A 23,793-nucleotide genomic window follows, 5' to 3' on the forward strand; every position below is an offset into this window, starting at 1 on the left:
TGAGTGCCTCATGAGGAGGCAAGTATGCACATTTGATTCAAAACCAACAAATATTATACAGCAGAGATCTCCAACCATTCCCGATTGGCGGAGACGGTGGCGAGGTGTGGGAAGGAGAAGGGATGGTTGTTCATTGTGCCATTTTTACAAACGCAGCTTTGCACTTACGCACACACACTTCCATGGCCTGGTTCAAAAACGGGCTGCGGCCCAGCCCCGGGTCATGGACCGGAATTGGGGACCCCTGTTATATAGGACTCCAAATGCATTGAAGAGATGCAGTCATCGATTTGATTGCACATAGATTCTTATTTATTTATTTTAAAAAGCAGAAGCCTGTGTTACTTATTCCTTACAGATGTTCAGCAAAAAAACATCTATTTGGGAAATGAGAGCAATATCTCAGCATAGAATGTTATATATTATATAAACCTCAGAAAAGGTTTACACTCAGGAACTTCATCCAGGTTTGCGCAGAGAGGCCCTACAGTGCATAAGGGAGGAGGCAGAACCTGTCGTTGCAATGCCCTATTTCTTGCACATTCACTTTATGCAGACTGAATAATGCAGATATTTTGTGTGGGCATATTTTAATTTTTCATACAGTATTCCCTTTATTAGCCATTGATAGACTTTAATAAAACTTCAAAAAGCAAAATGTGTTTTATTGCTCGTAAATTTCCTTGATCTTCCGATGTGTTTTTTTTTCTCTCCACAATTTTACTTTAGATAATTATCTCCTTCGTGCTAATTCCAATGGTAGCTGAGGTTTTACTCTCCATTGTGAGTCTATTGTTCCAGACTAGTTCAGAATAAAAAAGCTCTATTTCTCCATTTAAACAAACTGTCTTCCTACCGACTTATATCCACTGTTTAACGCAGTGCTCTAAACATGAAAATTGTCATGTTTTTGTCCAAAGGTGTGGGTGTAAAACATCACATAACAATTTACTCTTTCTAAATAAGTGGTTCAATCTAGGGATTTGATTTGATTTTTTTAAACACTGGCCATGTTTGCAAATATGGAGAAGGCTGCAATTTTGTATGTTCATCTTTTAGTAGGCTCTTGACGGGGAATCTTTTGCATAAACATGCAGAAAAACTCTGTTAAATTCTATGAGAAGGAATCCTTCCTGAATTAGCTGCATTTAATCTTGGTTAAGCAAAGGCAGGATTTCCGCCTTAAAAGATATTACCAGCTGCGCGTTTGGAATTTCATTATCTCTAAGTAATATGCAGGTAGACCTTGACTTAAAACCGTTTGTGACCGCTTGAAGTTACAACGGCACCGAACAAAGTGACTTACAACCAGGCCTTGCAATGATGTCCCTTGCACCATCCCCACAGTTATGTGGACCAAATTTGGGTGCTTGGCAACTGACATGTATTTCTAATGGTTGCAACATCCTGGGATCATATGATCACAATTTGTGACCTTTCCAGCTAGATTACAACAAGCGAAGTCAATGGGGGAAGCCACATTCAGTGGACAAATGGGTGGTTCACTTAACAACTGCATTGATTCACTGAACAACAGTAGCAAAAAAAAAGGTTGTAAAATGAGGTGCCACTCACTTTATAATTACCTTGCTTAGCAATGGAAATTCTGATCCAATTGTGGCCATAGGTCAAGCATCTTTCTCCATGTGGGCCATAGGATTCCCAGAGGACTATGCTATATTTCTAAGGGGTTGCCCAAATTTAACTGCCAGGAGCATAATCAGTCTGTCATAATCCTCCCGTTTCATTCTCTGTGCTAATTCCAGCAGCGTAGCTGTTGAAAATGACTGTGTGCATAGGCACCGAGAGGAGTCAGCGAAAGAAGAGTTTAAGGGATAAGCACATGCATCATAGCTCTCAGAAGTCCTATCCCTATTCCACTTTCGAAAGCTTGGCTTTCAAGTGGGCCCTGATCATGCTGAGGGATGACTAAAATCAGAATTTTACGCATTTCCCTGTCCTGTAGTGCAATTTTGCAATCTGGTGTTTTCACGGAGTTTTCCTCTAAGTCCACCTTGAGTCTTTTTATTTATTTATTTATTTGCTAGTTGTGGAAGTTCAACAAACCAGCTAACTAAATAAAAGCCTCCCTAGTCCAAGCAAAGCATGTTGGGAGAACATACAGCATGCTGCTCGTGTCTTTGGCTTTTCATCATTACCCAGTGCTCCAATTTGAAAGCTGAGCCCTGTGCAATTACAGAGAAAACTTTAAATGCAATTTCTCTAGAAAATAGCAGTTTAATTGGGAAGCTGAGAACATTACCTGATCGATAATGAGAGTTTTTTCTCCTACAGCTTTGCCATTGCTCCCCAACCTCATTCCCCTCCCCCCAAAAAAATGGTGGTACTAACTAATTAAGTCCACTACTGAGAATGCAATAAATTCTGGAATATGACTCTATGTCCTACTCCTTCTTGACCCAAAGGAATTTCATGTAACAAGTACAGTGCTATTGACATGCTGTTTAGTCTCTTCCAAAAATGCTAATATGAGATTTCTTTGAACTTTTTTTTTTATATTGAGATAATAAGATTCATATAAAGGGTGTTTGAGATGCCAGAAATTATAATAGTACAATTATCTCTAATAATACTGGAACTCAGTCCTAAATTTGAATGAACTTTTTAAATAATGCTTTTAATACATTCCACAAATGTCCAGTAGAACAGGAATTCATAACATAATTAGAATCAAGAGCAGGCCTCTTCTGGTAGTGCTTAGGCATACAGTAATTAGCAAACTAGCAAAAAGAAAAAAGAAAGTAAACTGAAGCAATGATTACATTCTCCAAGACAACATCTTAGAATTGTTATACTCCAGAGGTGATATTCAGCAGGTTCTGACCAGTTCTGCAGAACCGTAGGAGAAATTTTCAGTAATTCAGAGAACCGGTGGTAACCTTCCTACTGGAGTATGGTGGCCAATGGAGATTTTACAGTATCCTTCCCCTGCCATGCCCATCAAGCCATTCCATGCCCACCAAGCCACGGCCACAGAACTGGTAGTAAAAAAGTTTTGAATCCCACCACTGCTATATTCTGAACTTCATACATTCCCAGAGTCCCAGATGATAAAAGTAGGTATTTGTAGGAGAAGAGCAGGCAGCGCTGGAGTGGAGGGGGGGCAGAGCCAAACATGTCATCAGTTTAGAGTCCTTGCATTGCCACAAGAGATCCAAGTCCAACCCCCTGCAAATTCAATTGACCCTTATCTAGTGCCAATTTAGTGCTGTTAGTTGACTAGATAGTTGATTAATAAATCATCTGTGTTTCAACTTTATGAATGGTCCTGATTCTTTGCGCCTGACAGTATTATTCATTGTCCCATGTGGCAAGGGAGATGGAAAAAAAGGATGTGTGCGCTTAGTTAGATTGATCAGAATGTATCGTCTTTGGATGTATCTTCTCTGAAGTAGCTAAAGACTGTTCACTTAATGCATACAAACGAATGCATTTTGCTGTTTGAAATATCACAACCTTGATTTGGAGTTAGATAGAGAAATAAAATATATGAACTGCTTTGATTGAAAAATGTGGTTATATTCTGCCATAATTTATGTAAGCAATGCTTTTGGAAGCTGAATGAAGGATTATGGAAATCACATCAAAATATTGGTCGGATCCAGATTAATTGTTCATGCTGTAATTGCATTGAAATCATTCCGAGGCAGGTTAACCATGATTAATTTAATACCCATATCTAATTTAATCCAAGTCCCCACTCTGTATTTCTACCTGTTATTACAGATGTGAAATGTACTTAGATTTGGTGGGATTGAAACTGTCTCACGGGACTCTAAATTAGTAGTGTTCTAGTCATCCCTTTTGCTTTAATTCATTAGAATGTCATTATTTTTAAGAGTTAACAAAAGAGACCTACGTATTTGAGTGTTGGGTTTTTTTTCCAGCTTGCATATTTACATACCTGTAAGTTTTGTCAGCAAATTCATTAGCTGAGTCTATAAGAAATGCATTATCTTAAATATGGTCAGTGTTCCCGTAGTGGATCTTGTGGTATTTTCGGCATAGGTGGAACTCTTTTGTTTTGGAACTGGAACTTAATTTACAACAGATTTGCCTTGTGATTTTGTGTGTGAATGCAGCTAAACTGTATTTTAGTAGTAGCCATCCCCCAATCTTTTTTAGCTGCATTCACACCCTCTGTATATAAATTCAAATGTGTTTTGTCCTGGAAAAATGCTGGAGTTCAAATGAAGTACAATAAAGATTGAAATTATTTTCTTTACTGTTGTTCTGAAAGTTAATATAATCTTAAAGTTCTCCCCTCCCTCAATCACTGGGGAGGGTGGAGGTAACTGTTAGCTTAATTTTCACTTATGCACCTGGATTTGTTATACATTTAGCAACTAAATTTGCACATCAGGCCTTCCTGCAGGAGATAAGGCAAGTGCAGCTATTAATCATGTTCTTTTGACGGTGAAAACAAATTAGCCTGGCTGAGAAGTCTGGATGATTTTGGTGGAGGCAAAGTAGAAAATAATTATGGCTTCTCTTGATTTGTGTAAGACAATCAGCTGATTGAAAGAAAACAGGCACTAATGAAAATGGTGAACTCAGCATGAGGCAGCAGCAAGTAGCCGTACCTGGGCTTAAAAGCCAACCAGCGTTGCACTTGGTTACTGCTTGGATGGGGACTAAAAATGAATCAGGCTAGATTGAAAAATCACAAAAACATTTCAGAAGGCGGCACTTGAAAAAAGTCTGTATTGTGGCCAAGAAATGAAAATCACCAGGAGTTGAGTTCAATTCAAAGGAGTCTTCACCTTTAACAAAAATGACAGCAGAAGATCAACCTGCTTTTCAGCTTAAAGAATATCTTTTTTTTTTTAAGTAATTAGGGTGGCATTTTTCCCCTTTCCAATTCTAGAAAACCCATTCTGAAGCTGAAATCCTTCAGGACCTTTCTGCAAGAAGCCAACTATGATCAGAGCAGCTGAAAACTAGCAGATTTTGAAGAGACTAAAAATATTTAGAAGAACACTGTAAACAATAAAACAGGTTTAACATAATGTATAAAATGAAAGGAAAAAAAAAAGACCCCTAAGAAAATCAAGAGGGGGAAAAAGAGAGAGAAAAGCCTGATCTATCCATTTTGCATCATCACCCTACCTGCTGCAGCTCTTAGTTGACCAATATCAGCCTGCCACTATCAGAAGCCTTCCTACTTTCGACCTAAAGAAAGATCTCTTATGGGTTATCAAGCAAAGTTGGATGCTATTCTACCAGTTCGTCCTGGGTCTGGCGTACCGGTAGCACTGAAGATCAGCAGAGACCAAACTGGTTCTCTCTGACGAGCTGCTGTTGGACCCAACCACCCAACTGGGCGTCAGCTGTGGGAGACACAGGGAGAGTGCAGGATTGCAGGAGGTGGGTAGGAAAGCCTCTGCGCGTGCACAAAGTGTGCCCACCAAGCCACGCCCACCGAACCAGTGGTAAACCACTTTGAAACCCACCACTGATACTATTATCAGAATAGCCTAATTGCACGTTATTCCACAACAAAACACAAAATTACTGCAGCAAAGTTTGTCCTTTTCACGGACGTGAGTGCTTCAAAGTTTTAAAAAAAAAGAGTTTCTTTATTTGGACTTAACCCACACTCATTCAAAGCCCTCCTTTCAAGCGCTTGGTCTCTGTGACACCAGCCAGGAGAAGAATGTTGTGTAAGGATCTTGAAGCTGCAGCAGATTGGGCAGGTACAGAGCTCACCTGATCACTGTCCTATTATTTATTTATTTGAGTAAATTTATATGGCCACACTCTCAGTGACTCTAGGCATCTTACAAAAATAAAAACCCAATATACAAACAATAAAAACAAGCAGCGCAGTGCCCTAGAGCTCCCGCCTAACAATCAGGAGGCCATGAGTTCATTCCTAGGTAGCGGCAGATATTTCTCGGAATTATTGTCTGCTGTGAACTCCGCGTTGTTATCAGGAAGGGCATTCGGCCAGTTAACGCTCAGCTCCATTTAGTTGCCCCAACTCCACCCCAATGCAAGGAATTACAGGGTCATTAAGAGAGAGAAAAAAGAAAATTATAAAAACAATAACTCCACCTCCACTCCCTAGTGACGACAATCAATCAAATAGGCCATCTTTTTTCTGTTTCTTCTATGCTTGTTTAATTCTTTTGAAAAAACCTTTGTCAATCTGCTTTTAATAAAATTTATTCATAGTATTTAGGTACCCTGATTATAATTTCCCAACAAATGGACCATAAAGTGAATAATTTGGGGGGGGGGGGAATGTTACTTAAAGACAAAGGGTGTTTTTTAAAATATATACCGTGTTTCTCCAACAATAAGGCCTCCACCAATAGAAAGGCCCAGCATGATTTCTAGGCATGAGGTGAAATTAAGCCCTGCCCCCAAAATTTAGGCCTATTTAAACCATGCATTTCCCCACCATTTCTCACATCATTCGTTAGAACTACACGAGGTGAAGAGAAATGGGGGGAAGGGTGGGGGGATGGGGAGAAAACTTGCCTTTAGTAGTGTCCTGCAGGTAGCCTAGGCTAGAATACCCCGATAGCCGATAGAAGCTCCCCGAAGGCAGAGTTCCCAGCCGCTTCGGGGCGTGGAATGGCTGTCTGTGTCCCCTCGCCTTTAGGCAGTCTCTTTCAGGCGATGGAAGCTCCCCAAGTGCAGTCACCAGCCACTTCGATCGGCCAGTAGAAGTGGCCTCGCGGCGAGGGGAGTGTGTGTGTGTGCTTGCCCGAGGCCACTTCTACTGGCTGATTGAAGTGGCTGGTGACTGCACTTGGGGAGCTTCCATCGCCTGAAAGAGACTGCCTAAAGGCGAGGGGACACGGGCAGCCATGCCATGCCTCGAAGCGGCTGGGGACTCTGCCTTCAAGGGAGCTTTCGTCGGCCGATAGAAACAGCCTTGGGGCAAGGGGAGTATGTGTGTGCGCTCGCCCTGAGGTCGCTTCTACCGGCCAATCGAAGTGGCTGGTGACTGCACTTGGGAGCTTCCATCACCTGAAAGAGACTGCCTAAAGGTGAGGGGACACGGGCAGCCACGCCTCGCCCCGAAGTGGCTGGGGACTCTGCCTTCGGGGAGCTTTCGTCAGCTGAAAGAAGCGATCTCGCAGCAAGGGGAGTGCGTATGGGCCGCTCTAGGTGGGGGAGGAAATTAAGTCACCCCCGAAAAGACGGCCTAGCCATTTTTTCGGGTGTCAAAAAAAAAAAAAGGCCTGGCCTTATTTTGTGAGAAACACGGTATATATATGTAAAAGCAATTATCCAAGATGCTATTGTTGAAAGATAAGCGAAAGAAAATGAGTTTTTTGAAAACACTCAAACATGAGGCTTTTATTTGTGATATTTTCATAAAACACAGGTTGTCCTTGACTTGTGACTGGTTGCTTAGCAACCGTTCAAAGCAACGGACCTCCCCCCAAAATAGACTCTTCTGACCTGTTAGGACTTATTCTTTTGATTCCAGTTCCTTCAGTGATCAGAGAATTAGGTTTGGTATTCTAAAGCAGGGGTCTGCAACCTTGGCACCTTTAAGACTTGTGGACTTCAACTCCCAGAATTCTTTGCTGGGTGAGGAATTCTGGGAGTTGAAGTCCACAAGTCTTAAAGTTGCCAAGGTTGCAGACCCCTGTTCTAAAGGATCCAATCTAGCTCAATGATTCTGAGTTCCTATAGTCTGCTTCTTAGAGCCTCTGTGGTGCAGTGGTTAGGGTGCAGTACTGCAAGCTACCTCTGCTGCAGCCAGATGCCTGCAATTTGGTAGTTCGAATCTCACCAGGCTCAAGGTTGATTTAGCCTTCCATCCTTCCGAGGTGGGTAAAATGAAGACCCAGATTGTTGGGGGGCAATAGGCTGATTCTGTAACTGCTTAGAGGGGGCTATAAAGCACTATAAAGTGGTATATAAGTCTAAGCGCTATTGCTATTCTGTATATGAAACGAGGAAAGGACAGTGGCCTAAATATAGTTGAGGCAGGAGGGGTGGCCACTTTTGACCCTACAGGCACAGAGATCCCAGCTGGTTCTCCCATCTTGAAAAAAAAAGTGCTGGTCATGATTTACTGTAATTCTGGTGAGGATCCAAATATGAACCTAGGCGTTAGGAAGTGGCAGGATGAGTGAAGGCTGAACAGGTGGAAAGCAGGCCAGCCTCGCAAACAGAATGTACCGAGAGTGACCACTAGATGGCACTAGAGATACAGAGTGCAAGCTTAATTCTCTAATGTTCATGCAGACTGTTGTGGCTCTGGGAGCTCATAATAATACTCATGATGTGATGGCCATGGGCTTCTTGTTCCTCCCAGCTTGTGTGCCTGAGCCCTGGCATCTAAACCGGTCTGCTTCCCCTCACATTTTAACTGATGGCTAACATGACAGGGTAGTCTGGAGGAGGGAGGCATCTGAAAGGTTTAGCCCTGAAGAGGAACACTGTCTTGTCCTCTCCTCCAATATTAAAATGTCTTGGTGCTAGTCTGGCTTATCTATTTATAAAATGCACCACATTTTGGCCTGGCTTACATATAATGACAAGGAGCATGCAGTTTACATCATGGTATAAAGTGTGAAAGTAACTATTCATCATGGCATAGTGTATAGTTTATGAATCAAGCCATTCTGATTGCTCAGTATGCCACAACAAAATATTATTAGTGCTATGTGTAGACCAAGCATTGAATCAACTGTGAATAGGAAGTGGGATTCTACTGATTGGTCCTGTTCCCAATAAACAACACTAGCTTGTTTCACCCCAGATATCCACAATCATGCCGTCAAACACCTGTCCAGAACAACTACACACAGTTTTTTCTCGCATGCCATTCCTCTGCTAAACAACTAATTCCCACAACACTGTCAAACTATTTACTAAGACTGTATTACTATTTTTCTTCTCATCCTTCCTATTATCCACCTCCTTCTACTTATGACTACAACCTTATGGCTTGTATCTTTCCAATTTATGTTGTTTTATTTAATTTCCTAATATGATTTTGATTGCTTATTATTTAGTATCCCATGACTATCACTAAGTGTTGTATCTCCTGATTCTTGATGAATGTATTTTTTTAATGTACGCTGAGAGCTTATGCACCGAAGACAAATTCCTCATGTGTCCAATCACACTTGGCCAATAAAGAATTCTATATGCATAACAATCGTCTCCATTTGTACAGCTGCTTTGCAGGTAAGCAACAGGACTCACACATGCACAGACAAAGAAGCTGTTGCTTAATATTTCAGCAAAAAAGGATGGCAATTGGAATATGTAATTGTTTCCCAAGGGAATTAGGAGTTAGCACTAGGAAAGCTGACATGAGAAGATCCTTTTTGAGTGCAAACTAGCTTTTGGCTGTTTCCAGGAGCCATCTCTGGCCTAGGTTCATTATCCATCTATCACTTCAGAAATGCTTCTCAGGAACAGAATAAGTGGTTGTTGATTTTTAGACAGCAGGCAAGTTATACAGAGTGTTAAATTATATTTTTTTGTCCTTTCCTAGTAATTCTCATTTACTCTCTAGTCTCAGGAATTTTAGTGACGTGTCTCTCTCTCATATAGATACTAGTAATAAATAATACAATACAGGTAGTCCTCGACTTACGACCCCTATTGAGCCCAACATTTCTGTTGTTAAGTGAATCATTTGTTAAGTGAGTTTTCCTCCATTTTACGACCTTTCTTGCCACAATTGTTAAGTGAATCATTGCAGTTGATAAATTAGTAGCCCGTTTGTTAAGCGAATCTGGCTGCCCCATTGACTTTGCTTATGTCAGAAGGTCGCAAAATGGGATCACGGGACACCGGGACACTAAATCCGTCATAAATGTGAGACTGTTGCCAAGCATCTCAGTATTGATCACGTGATCACGGGGATGCTATAAAGGTCGTCACGGTGAAAAATGGTCACATTTTTCAGTGCCATTAAACTTTGAATGGTCACTAAATGAACTGTTGTAAGCCGAGGACTACCTGTAATACTTTAAAAGTCACATTGCCCATTCTAATTTCCGCACAATTATCTTGCGCTGCCTTTTCGGGAAACCTTGTTCAGAAATAGGTGCATTTCTTTGATAGTTTGTCTGTTCCATTTCTACGTGACTCACTGGATGGTTTGGTGGTTGTTCTTTTTTTTTTGACTTCCCAAGGTCCTGTCTTTGGGAGCCGACGTCCTGCCAGAATATAAGCTCCAAACACCCCGCATCAACAAGTTTACGATATTGCACTACAGCCCTTTCAAAGCAGTCTGGGATTGGCTCATTTTGCTGCTTGTGATCTACACTGCCATCTTCACCCCTTACTCGGCAGCCTTCCTTCTCAATGACAGCGAAGAACAGAAGAGGCGGGTCTGTGGCTATTCCTGCAACCCCTTGAACATGGTAGACTTAATTGTGGATATTATGTTTATCATTGACATTCTCATAAACTTCCGAACGACATATGTCAACCAGAATGAAGAAGTGGTAAGTGACCCGGCGAGAATAGCAATTCACTACTTCAAAGGCTGGTTCCTAATTGACATGGTGGCTGCAATACCTTTTGACCTGCTGATCTTTGGATCTGGCTCGGATGAGGTAAGCCAAACGAAGCATGCAGCTCGCTTGCTTTTAATGCATGTGTCATCCCGTATGTACGCGCCACCTGCTTCATCCCAGTTCAGACATAATCCCAACGCATGATTGTTCGTCACCTTCCCCACTTCGTTTGCAAGTACAAGGAAGAGAACTGAATCGTCTTAACTTACAGCAGATCATAGCTTCCCGTTTTGTATGAATGTCCCAAACCAGGATATGCACAAAATATTCTTTTTTTCCTCTCACACCAACAATGTGGAGTATTTATGTGTGTGTTATTCTGTGTGACCACTGCGTAAGAATATCTACTAGGTGTTGGACAGAGGTGGGCTTCACATAATTTAACAACCAGTTGGCCTAGTGCAGAACCGAAAATGTGAGCGTGCCTTCTGTGCTTGCGCATGGCTTCAAACACATGGCGATTTCATGCGCGCGGCTTCCAGCCCACCTTCTCGGGCAGCTGTGGTGAGTAGAGCGGGTGAGGCACAGAAATCAGCTCGGCTGCGTGGGCGGGGCGAGCGAGCCAGAGAGTGAAATATATAGGATGGGATAGGACCAAGGGAGGGAGGGCCCAGCCAGTGGTTGGAACTACTGGTACGGGTGAACCGGTCCGAACCGGCAGCAGCCCACCTCTGGTGTTAGATGTTGATTGGAGAGATTTAGGTTCAAGTCTCCATCAGTGCCTATCCATGATAAAGAACTCTGTATTAAAACAAATGGCCTCCACTCCTCAGTCTCAAGGGAGAAACAAGTTGCAGAAGCAGCCTTGTCCTGTCTGATTGGACACTGTTTGTTCTGACTCAACCCTGTTACCGGCAAGAAAATCTCAAACAAATGCAGCAACTCAAACCTTCACAGCTTTAATCTACAAATAAGCTTCTTTGTAGATAAAAGATGGCTTTCAGCCAGTTAGTTCTACCAGAAAAGCCTTGACAGAATTCTTCAGATAACCTGGAGTCTCTACACACAGTGCTGGGTCCTTAGAGCGTTTTTGCCTTCTGCAAAGGCAAAAACCTTTTGAAACCAGGCTTATATTCCCTGGAGGGAGGGCTCATTACATTGCATCCTTACTCCGGAGTCGCCTGTGCTGCTCCAGCTGTTCTCTTCCTCAAATCATCGTGCGCTCACGCGCACTTGGCACAGGCTCCTCGGGAACCTCCTCGTCACTGCTGCCAGCCCCCACAATCCCTGAAGGCAAGCAATTCACTCCCTGATGGTGCCGGCCCCTCATCCGAGTCCTCGTTCTCCTCCACCGTCTACACCTGCTGCCGGCGAACCACAACCCTGTTGTCTTCAAACCTTGGACGATGTGTGTCCCTCCAATGCTCGCTCCCCACTCCCCCAAGCTCTAAGTAGCACGGCTGCTTGTCCAGTATAGCACCTACCTAATTTTCTGGCTTTGTTGAACACTGCCGGAGAAGACTGAGACCTCCACCATCAGGGCTCACCAAAAAACAAGAATGCTTGGTCTTCTTCTGGTTTTGGCAAGTAAGAGGTGGAAGAAGCTTCAAAACAATGTCCGATAGGGCCTGGACCTCCACTGATCATTCCCCGGATTAAATTTTAGAGTATAGGCAAAGAGAGAGAAAATAATCCTTTCTCGTGTTCCCCCTTCCTGTGTAAGCAACATCCCTGAAGTAAGGTTGGTACATCGTATGGGTCAGATTCATCTTACACAGTCTGGAAAATCTTTCCTAGTTCCTTGTAGATGCATGTCCAGTTATTGCTGCTACTGCTCCTACTATTACCATAACTATTTCTATTAGTATAGCTATTCTATTATTTACTGCATAAGGGTGAATTTTGGTGACTTTCTAAATTACCTCTTTTTAGGGCTGTTCCTTCTTATTTTGTTCTTGATCAGCTTAACATTCCGGCGGTAATGCCCCTATCATGTGAATGATTGTGATTACAGGTCAGCAGTATTATTTCTTACTCTTAATTACAACCTTAGTCATGGAGTCTTTTTTTTTTTTTTGAAATCCCTATTGTCACAAGGTCCCCCTATAATAAAGACCCCTGCTAACCACTTCGTCAATCAGTCTTTTTTTGTGAAATGGCATCGCTTTCAGAGGCTTCACCAGGAGGTTCTCCAAGGCTCAGAAAGTCTTGACCTCAAGCTGCTTTTAGAAAGGCCACAAGATAATAAGCTGAAGGCTACCAGCCACACTATGTGCATAATTCTGTTTGTGTATCAGCATGCTGGGGGGGAAAAAAAGGAGGTGACTGATTATAATTCTTGGCAGAGTGGTGGTAGTCTCCTGTGGATTCTCTTAAAATCTCTCTTTTTAAAATATTATGCTAGCATACAACTGTTAAATTATGAGATTTTTATGGCAAAGGTATTAAATAGATATTTCCAAATGGTAATGCTCATCTGCCCTGTGGTTGTGCAGTATCTTTCAGTTAGAATGTATGAATCAGTCTTAATTAGCTTTATCTCATCTTTTTAGGAATATGCTAATTATTCTATTTTATAATAACTATTTAAAATGATTTTTAAAAAGATTGGAAAATCATATTCCTACCATTCACTACTTTCCTTAATATACACAGTTTACTATCCAATACCCCTAAACATAGTTTTTTTAAAACCGAAGTGCTCCTAATATATACTTTCGCTAAAAAGTTAACTACCTTAATACCTCCTTTTTTTAACATTGGTTTTCCAAATGTATGCTCCATCTTGAAGAAGCTTTTCCACTAAAATGTTCTGTTAAGTTCTCCACTGCTGCCCATCTGTTATTCAGCAAAGTTCATTTTGGTGGAAGATCCTCCTCCTCCTCCTTCTTCTCCTCCTTCCTCCTCCTCCTCCTCCTCCTCCTCCTTCTCCTCCTCCTCCTCCTCCTCCTCCTCTTCTCCTCCTCCTCCTTCTTCTTCTTCTTCTTCCTCCTTCCTCCTCTTCTTCTCCTCCTTCTCCTTCTTCTTCTTCTTCCTTCTTCTCCTCCTTCTTCTTCTTGTCTTCTTTTTACCTTGTAATCCCTTGCATCAGGGTGGAATTGGGGCAACTAAATGGAGCAGAGTGTTTACTGGCCGGATGCCATTTCCTGTTGCCAATGCGGAGTTTTGTTCAGCAGATATATTCTCAGTGTACCCAGAGAGAGAAATATGTACCGTTGCCTAGAATCGAACTCACAACCACCTGATTGTCTTCACCTCTAGACTATTGCACCACTCGGTGGAAGATCCCACTTTGTACCCACTAAAATCTGAGACAGGTTCCTTTGAAGTCTTTACTTAACAATAAGAAACCAAATCAGAGGTCCCACATAATAATTTTAGGATGCAGTTTGTCCTGTGTGATAAGTCAGTATCAAGTCAGCCTCAAAGAACCCAAATGCAATTTTAAAAAAACAGTAAGACAGAGCAGAACATTAAAATGGATGGTTAGCATTGGTCAACATGGAAAATAATTTTGAGCCAAGCACATGAACCAAGCATGACCCAGATGAAGACATAGCCTGACCCACTTTTTACCTACAAGGAACAGTTTCTAGTTCATATTAAGTATAGAGCCATATATTTTGGACGATTTAGAGCCTCTTTACAGAACAGGATGACTAAGAGATATCAGTAATTAATAATAAATATCAAAGTGATTGTGCATAGATCAGCGAGAACTTTTGTTTCCGAATAATTTAGTGCCTGGCTGAGTTTGTGGGCTCAGAGACTAAAATAGGTTTAGGCTGAATTAGTACTTGGATTGGAGAAGCTAAGGGAATATACTCTGACTATAGGTTATGCTGAGAATGAAAAAAATATCAAGCTTGACCTGAGAGCATATTTGTCTAACAATTTAGCAATGATAAATAACCTGTACCAGGTAGAAAGGAAAGGGCTACATTTTTCCATTCCTTCTCTGGATTCCTTCCTGATATCCTCATGTAAGATCGTGTTTTTAACAGAAATGGCATTGAAATGATGTGCGCCACTGACATTTCTGCAGTAATTGGAAGGGGGAATTTTTGAAGTTGGATCTCCCTTTTTTACCCTTGGATTAGAAAACCAAAACTTCCTATGGCTCTTAGGACATTTCCCAGCAATTGTACAAACACAGCTTTACACCAATAGAAACATGCAAAGCAATAAAAAAAATTAACTAATTAAAATAGGTGATGGGGGAAAGGAAAGCTGACTGGATACAAGCAAAAGTTTTACCGGTAAAAAAAAAAGCTCTGTAAGTAAAAAGAAATCAGTTAGACCAGTGATGGTGAACCTTTTTGTTGTGGTGTGCTGAAAGCGTGTGCATGCCGGCACCCACAATGCAATGCGCCCTGCACATGCGTGCGCAACCCCCTCCTTACCTGCATTGTGCATGTGCGCACGCCTTCCAGCTGATTTTTGGCCGTTTTCGCCCTCCCGAGGGCTTGAGGGAAGCTCTGCAGCCTTTGGAGGCCGAAAAACAGGTCTGTTTCGACACTTCTGGGAGGGTGAAAAAGGCCTGAAACAGGCCAAAAATCATCTGGGAGGCGTGCGCATGCACAGTGCAGGTAAGTTTAGCTGGGGCTCGCGTGCCTGTACAAATGGCTGTGCATGCCACCTGTGGCACACGTGCCATAGGTTCGCCATCACGGAGTTAGACTCCACATTTCTTTTTTTAAAAACATTAAAATGCATTTGCCCAAATGCAAATACTTCGAAAATAAGTTTTGCAATCAGACTAGTGCATTGTCGTCTCCTGACATATTCTGCCCTTCAATCTAGCAGCCATCGTTATAAATCAAACTAACATCTTTTATTTTGGAAATTGAAAGTTGAGTAGTATTAACACTCCTGAAAGCTTCAGTAATCAGAACTGAGAAGAAGATAGAAAGAACGGGGGTTCTTTCCATTTTCGTTCAACGGGCTCCTGACTAAATCCTTCCTAATAGCATGCTCAAAAAGGGAACCCCATAGAAACATGCAATTGTATTACATATAACTTTAGTGAGTTGGCCAGTGCATGTACCGGATAATCCTTGATTTATGACCACAATTGAGCCCAAGACATTGTTAAGTGAGATTTGCCCCATTTCATGACCTTTCTTGACACAGTTGTTAAGTGAATCACTGCTGTTGTTCAGTTAGTAACACAACTGTTAAGTGAATGTGGCTTCCCTATTGGCTTTGCTTGTCAGAAGGTCGCAAAAGGGGATCACATGATCCAAGAACACTGTGATTGGTCATAAATACATGCCAGCTGCCAAGCTTCTGAATGTTGATCATGTGAACCTGAGGATGCTGCTACAGTCATAAGTGTGAAAAACAGACATAAGTTTTTCAGTGCCATGTGTAACTTTGTAAGTAGGTAATTACCCATTGCAAGTAGAAAAATCCAAGCAGATTCTTAAAAAGTTCTTTGGACACTAAGTATCCACCATGGACTCTGCCTAGCTAAGAGGGATTTTTGCCTTTTGAATTAGTTCTCTAACCCAGGGGTCCCCAACCACCGGTCCACGGACCGGTACCGGTCCGCGGAACAAGTCCCACCGGGCCGCTGGTTGCTGGCGCCGCCATCTTTTCTTGATGAAAAAGTGCTTCCGGTGAGCTTTTCCGGTAGAAAGCTCACCGGAAGCACTTTTTCATCAAAAGATGGCGGCGCCCAGCTGATGCCGGTACCAGGCCGCGGCTCCCAGCTGATGCCGGTACCGGGCCGCGGCATAAAAAAGGTTGGGGATCACTGCTCCAACCAACTGACTAACTACTGTTAGTCTGTTCTGACCCAAACCTTGTTCCAAGGAAACAAACACGAAACAGAGGTAACAGAAAAAACTTTTAATGATTCTTTACGAATTCTGTTCCTTCACGGTTAAAAGGCTGTTTCAAACTAATTATCTCTGATAAGAATGAGCTTTGCCAAGGTGTTGCAAGACTGCCAAGAACACTAGGTAAAGTTACTAAGAAATAGTTCAAATACAAAGAGTCTCCAAACACCAACCAAGATATTCCGAACATCCGCAAGGCTTGAGTGCAAAAACTTCTTTGCTTCCTGCAAAGAACTCCGGTTTCTCAACTGGCTGTCAACTAAAAAGGTACTCCTTTGGTCTTTTTAGCTGCCAGAAAAAGAGAGTGGGGGAAAACAAGACATTCCTTAAATGCCTAGATAATCATCCCCGGTAGCCCAAAGTTGTCAGAGCATAAGAAGGTTATTGGAGAGCATGATGGATGACTCTTGGAGATGGATGTGTCCCATTGGAGAAGTCACATCCAGGGGGGTGAGGGGAAGACCAGGGTCAAGGAGGAAATGTATGATGTGATTTAGTACCGGCTGCACCCAGCCATGTACCAATATGGCAATTTCTAACAGACCAATTTACTTTTTTTTTTTAAACAAATGTTATTAGTTTTTGAAGACAAACAAAACATAAACCTTGTACACATTAAACCTCTTTCCCTTGTAAGTTTTTACAAGGCAGATAATACAATATTTTATACAGTGTGATTTTAATATATGCCATTTCTACTTAAATATCTTTTAACACTCTCATTTCTTCTCATTAAATTTAATCATCATATTCATATTTCCCTCTGTCTTGTTTGCAATTGTTCTCCTCCCGCTTTCCTCCAAGGTTTTATTAAATCTCACGTAGACATAGACACACAAAACACATAAGGTAAAACTTCTTTTTCAAAAAGTAGTTTGGCCCCGGATTACCACTCTTTGTATGGACTTCGATTAAATTCATATTCATCTTATATGCCATTACCTATCTTAATTACCATTCTGTAATTTCTTTATAACTTCTCCCCGCTTTCCTCTCTTCTTAATTCTATTTTGTTTATTAACTTAATTTAAATCATTATATTTCTATCCTTTGTCCATTGTTTTCCAATTGTCTATATATTTCATTCCCCATAGTAAAATAAAAGAATTTCTCCTGAAATCACAAATCAAAGTATGATGCCTTTCCATCACACCTCTAAATTAACATTTAAGGTAACTCCAAATTCCCTATCTGATTCTGCTTAGTACATACTACTTACAAAAAGAAAATAGTGAATCCATAACATAATTAAATATGTCATTAAACATTAAATCTCATAACATTCCAATTATCTATTTCAAAAGCAAGTATTACAATAATATATTCATACTAACATCCACACAATAGTCAATTAAAATCTATATTTAAACTAAATATTTTAGACCTTCCTTTTAATATTTTATTAAATCTTAAATTCTACCATTATTAAACCTTTAATATTTTAGTTTTTACTTAAATCTTATAAAATTATAATTTTCTATTTCTAATACAAATACTACAATACTATCATATGTACCTTGCAGAATCCTTTTAGAACAAAATTATATTACCCTTTATCCCTAAAAAACCATTTCTTTTTCACATCTTGTTTGATACCCTTGTGGCCTTTTCCCCTTCTTCCTCCCTGTCTTATCCCATCTGGTCTTTTTACCCCCTTAACTTCCCCTCTCTGTTGTATTTCTCTTTCCTTTTGCTTTCTAGCCTTATATTGATTTTGCATCTTATTTTTCTCTTTCTTAGATATTTTTTAAAGTCTTATATCCTTTTTTTCCCCTTTCTTTCTTCTTCCTTTCTTAAGCACCTCTATGGGTTCATTAAAGATGGCTTCTTCTTCTTCTTCCATCAATTGTTGTATTTGCTAATAAGTAGCAAGCGCCATTTCTAAAAAGCAAAAAATTTCTCCCACATCGTCTTTCTTTATTTTGCCATATTCCTCTCTCAGTTCATCAGCAGATAAAGTCATTGTAAATCCTCCTCTTCTTCTTCTTAAAACAGCCAAAGATATTTCCAAGCTTAAAGCAAATCCCAAAGTCCCAAAGTCACCAAACAATCCAAACAAAGCACAAAATTCTTCCCTTCTTCCTGGGTTAAAATCAGTTGCAAAGGGAGAAAAAGAAAACCAGTCTGTATTTTAAGTTCTTATTACAGTAACTTCCAATCTCTAAAGTCTTCCAGGCATCTCCTTCAACAAAATCTTAGTATAAATTTTCCTTTTGTCCTCTCCTTCCCATTTATAACAAGAAGCTTTAGATTTTTACCTTTTATAGAATAGTAGTATTTTCAGCATTCATTTGTTAATTCCATGTGGAAGGAGAGTAAACTTTCACTTGAAAACACTTTCACTCGCCGCTTGCCAATCTCTTCTGGAAACGAAGTATCTTTCAAACAAAAACCAAATCTTAGATTTCAGGGTTTTAAATGTATCTTCTAATCCCAGTTCAGCCAAAAAACTTTCGCTTCAAAAATTTCTCCTTCTTCCTCCAGCACGATCTTGTCCGGTTGCTGGCTTCTTTGTGGCGGCCATTGCTGACCGCCGCTGGACCGACTTGAGGAAAGGAGGTTATGCCGGATGGGGAAGGGGTCTGCGAACACCCCAACCCCTTGTCCGGATCCTCCCTGTCTTTGGTTGCCTCTACGGGCAACCTTATCCTCCGGACCCGTCTGGGTCGGAGGAATCAAGAGCGGCTAACGCGGCGGGGATCGCAGAGATCGCGAAACCACGCCGCCTCTGAAGCCTGGCGAAACCGGAAGCCCAGACCAATTTACTTTTTCTGAGCTGCGGCTAGAGACTTTTGCTTTGAATGAGGGGGATTTGTTGGAGCCCTGACACTGGCTTTCATCTCTTGAGGGAGGGGCCATTACCTTGCAGCCTTACTCCCAAGTCGCCCGTGCTGCTGCAGCTACTCTTTCCTTCGAGCAGCCCTGCGCATACGCGTCCAGGGCACAGGCTCCTCGGGAACCTCTTCATCACTGCACCCAGCCTCCACAATCTCTGAAGTCAGCACTCCACTCCCTGATGGTCCTGGCCCCATCCCTGCATCACACGCAGGCCCCTCATCTGAGTCCTTGCTCTCCAAGACCTCAGCTGTCCGCACCTGCTGCCGGCGAGCCACAACATAGTTGGAGCCTTGACACCTACTTTATTTTTTCATTTGTTTATTTAAACATCGCAAAATCTTGGCGCTCCTTGAGTTTTAATGTAAAAACATTAAAAACAGAAATGCAATTATACCAGCATGAAAGTTCCAACATACCTTAAACTGAAATAAGTCACAATCTGCACATGCACATTGCAGTCAATAATGGGGCGCAGGCAAATGACTTGGGGATGACAAGGAGTGTATCTGGAGAGTTGGGAGTAAGTGTGGAGTTGGGTCCCTGCTGCACTGATCAGCTGTTTGGCAGTCAGCAGCCTGGCACAGCAGCAATAGAAGCAATAGAGGAAGGGGGTGTTAATAAACTATCTGCTTCAAGTATTGATTACAGTAGGTATATCATTGCATGTATCCATCTAGAGCAGTGGTGGGATTCAATTTTTTTTTACGACCGGTTCTGTGGGCATGGCTTGGTGGGCTTGGCAGGGGAAGGATACTGCAAAATCTCCAGGTGGCATTTGCCAGTTCTCCGAACTACTCAAAATTTCTGCTACCGGTTCTCCAGAACTGGTCAGAACCTGCTGAATACCACTTCTGATCTAGAGATCTTTTAAACCAGGGGTCCCCAACCACCTGTCCGCGGGCCGGTACCGGTCCGTGGAACAAGTCCTACCGGGCCGCTGGTTTGCTGGGCGCCGCCATCTTTTTTTTGATGAAAAAGTGCTTCCGGTGAGCTTTTCCGGGTAGAAAGCTCACCGGAAGCACTTTTTCATCAAAAAAAAGATGGCGGCACCCAGCTGACGCCGGTACCGGGCCGCGGCGCCCAGCTGATGCTGGTACCGGGCCGCGGCATAAAAAAGTTTGGGGATCTCTGTTTTAAACGAAGCAGAGAAATAAAGAATATTGTAATAATCTCTGCTCACACATAAATACAATTCAGTTCTCTAAAAGTTGTGCCAGGTTCCTCTGAATTGTAATATTTATATAACCTAATATTTAGCCCGGTGAGTTACTGTATAGGTACAATTCAAAAATACAAAATATATCTTACGCATAACAACATTTATACATTAAAGATGTTCCGATAGATACAATATTTCAATTCTGACAAAAATAGAATTGTTTCAATTAAAAGCAAAAAAAAAAAAAATTATTCATCTGATCCCCCTCAAAACATAAGTCTTAAGGAGCCCTTGCATGAAAAGGGCAACAAAGATGGACGTCCACTTTAGTCATGAAAGCCAACTGGGTGACTTTGGGACAGTCCTTCTCTCTTCACTCAACCCACTTCATGGGTCTGTTGTTGAGAGAAAATAGAAGGAGGAAGGGGTGTTGGATATGTTTGCCCACATGGGCTATTTGTAAAAATAATAAAGTTAGGATGGGTGGATATTTATATATAATATCTTTCTGATCGCTATTGTGTAAGATGGAAACATGAATGGGGTTTCCAAGGATGAACATAGCAAAATATTCAAATATCCTGAATCTGTAATCACTTTTAAACTAACTAGATTTAAAAACCAGGAAACTTTACAAAAATAAGATTTTTTGTTATATGACTCACAAAGATTATTTTTATTTCTCCCTCACAAGTGTGAAAGAATCCCTGGGGATAGGTGAAATTTCATTATACACAACATAAAGCTTTCAAAGAGTATGCATACTTGTTAGCATAAAATGAATTCAAAAGACCATTTCTTGTGCTATTATTTATTTGGATAGGAGCATTATAAGGAAACTTTTAATGAATGTAATTACATTGGGGTGAAAATGAAAGGTCTGCAATTTGTTATGTAAGACATTTATCTTCCAAAGGAAGGGGAGAAATCTGATCCCCTCCTACTTTGCTGAAGAAGGAGAAAACAGAACAATGTAATTAAAGAGGACACTACTTTATTAAGCAAGAAAGGGTCTGCAAAAACTGGGACCAAATTAATTTAGATATACTTGGATTATTAGCAGTCACTGATTTCTGTCACACATTCAAAAAAAATTGCCTTCCTCCAATCAGAAGTAACTTTGCTATAGACCTGGATTCTAGATCCCTGGGGAAAATCCCTCTTGCATTTGGCAGAGACTTTGTGAAAGATTGAATTCTCAGTGTCCAAGCAGAGGTGGGTATTCAGCAGGTTCTGACCAGTTCTGGAGAACCAGTAGCGGAAATTTTGAGTAGTTCGGAGAATGGGCAAATGCCACCTCTGACTGGCCCTGCCACCATCTATTCTCTGCCTCCCGAGCCCCAGCTGATCGGCTGGGTCTTTCTTTTGTTGCCCTGCACAGGACAACAGAACTGGAAAGCAGGTTAGTGGATTGGGGAGAGAATGGAGATTTTACAGTATCCTTCCCCTGCCATGCCCATCAAGCCACACCAAGCCAGGCTCACAGAACCAGTAGTAAAAAATTTTGAATCCCATCACTGTCAAGTTACAATAAGCAGAATTTTAATCCAGTTTTATTTATATATCACAAGTGCTGTATAGCCATCCTCCTTGCAAGCGCACAAATATTTTTCAGGCGAAGCTCCTTCCTTTCAGGGGAAGCTCCTTTCCAAAAGGCCTTCCTGCCCAATCTTGATGTAAAGATTAAGACCTATAAGAAGGGAAAAGTTGCCCATAAGCAAAAAGGTAAGCAGGCAGACTGAAAGGGGAGATGCATTTTATTTCAGTTTTTTTAAAAAATATAACTTTATTCAGTTTTTACAGAGTATAAAGATAAAAACTAACGAATATAAGTGGTCAGAATAAATAGAGGGAAAGAATAAAAAGAAAGGTATGGGATAGTGCAGGTCACAAAAACTATAGGAAAAAAGTATAAAAAGGAAGAGACTTCCAACTTCTTTTACAAAAGATAAAAATAACACTTAAATTCAACCCTGGTTTAAGAGTATATTACATAGTACTTAGTAGTAAATAAAATGGTAGTAAGCCTGTTGAAGAAAAGGAGTCGATACAGACACACCCAGAGCCCATAGCTTGTTTTAATAATATATGCAAATGAAAATATTTACAAATAGGTACGGAATTATGTAAAAAATATATCAATATATCAAGAAACATATCAAGCCTTAACCTACTTTTTTCCCCACTCTCTCAACTCTCTCTCTCTCAGCTTTACTTGTAATTTTTAATAGCATCTTCTCCGTAATCTCAATTACTGACAGAGGGAACCCTCTCACTATGAATTCTATACATCAGTGTCCATCTGTGCCATGACAAAGTCTTTTTGGAAGAATCATGCCATTTTATTCAGTCAGAAACTGTCGTGGATTTCTTAGAAGGAATGACATAGCAGTAAACAAATGCTGGGTGCTTACAGCTTATGTTCCTTGTAAACATTATCTTCCTATTAACCTTTATGAAGGATGCCCCCTAATGTATTCATGTATACGGTGTAGGACAGTCCTTCTCAAACTTTTTCCTTCATAACTCAAAAAGTCTAATCAAAAAGTCTAATCAAAAAGAAAGTCTAATCAAACTTCTATCAGAAAGTCTAATCAAACTTCTATCGTCTATCAGAAAGTCTAATCAAACTTCAAGGACATAAGTCCCTTATTTTAGAACTGTCACAATTTCAAAGAGTCACTGAATTGAATGGTTTTAACTCGAGGACTACTATAGTATAAAACAATATTACTGAATGATCTTTATGTCATGTCAACAAATTACTACTGGTAATTTCACCAATTTTTGTCTTATAGAAATACTTTGGGAATTTTTTCAATATATTTTAGTATATGAGGCTGTCTTTAAGTCAATTTAAATGTCTGTTGGTGGGATTCAAAAATTTTTTAACACCAGTTCTGTGGGCATGGCATGGCTTGGTGGGTGTGGCTTGGTGGGCGTGGTAGGGGAAGGTTACTGCAAAATCCCCATTCCCTCCCCACCCCACTAACCTGCTTTCCAGCTCCATTCTCCTGTGCAGGGCAACAAAAGAAGATCCAGCTGATCAGCTGGGACTCAGGAGACAGAGGATAGATGGGGTGGGGCCAGTCAGAGGTGGGATTTACCAGTTCTCCGAACTACTCAAAATTTCCGCTACTGGTTCTCCAGAACTGGTCAGAAACTTCTAAATACCACCTCTGCTCTGTTGTAATTGGTATGGGTACATATGTCCTTACCCAAAATAAAAACACTTTTATCCAATTTTGGATAAATTATCAGGTTTGGGAAGCCCTGGTCTAGAGGATAAAAACCTAAATGAAACATAGCAACATTTTTCAACAGTAGACAGCTGACTAAGTTATGCTCAAGTTGCTTTAAAAGAAGGGAACACTTATTTCCAAATTATTGCTCCTATGATCTATGCATAAAACATGCAAAGTTTTAATAAAACATTCTAATTGCACTTAGGGGAATGAAATGGCTTGTCACATTAAAACTGTAC

The 23,793-nt window shown here is 41.0% G+C and overlaps 1 protein-coding gene across 12 annotated transcripts in view; it reads left to right on the forward strand.

The window, feature by feature from the left end:
- KCNH7 (potassium voltage-gated channel subfamily H member 7) overlaps window positions 1-23,793 on the forward strand; it is a 348,077-nt gene that overhangs the window by 248,879 nt on the left and 75,405 nt on the right. For 9 of the 12 annotated variants that reach the window (XM_087949836.1, XM_087949838.1, XM_087949835.1 and 6 more), the window contains one exon: window positions 10,143-10,568. The exons of 1 other annotated variant lie outside the window; for it this stretch is intronic. In XM_087949836.1, the coding sequence (XP_087805962.1) occupies window positions 10,143-10,568 (426 nt within the window). The remainder of the gene's footprint in view (window positions 1-10,142; window positions 10,569-23,793) is intronic. 2 more of the 12 variants (XM_087949844.1, XM_087949846.1) reach the window with 1 other exon arrangement.

This window comes from Notechis scutatus, chromosome 1 (assembly GCF_049901735.1).
Source record: "Notechis scutatus isolate UNSWTSFEM ecotype Mainland chromosome 1, rNotScu1.2, whole genome shotgun sequence".
In the NCBI taxonomy this organism is placed as follows: Eukaryota; Metazoa; Chordata; class Lepidosauria; order Squamata; family Elapidae; genus Notechis; species Notechis scutatus.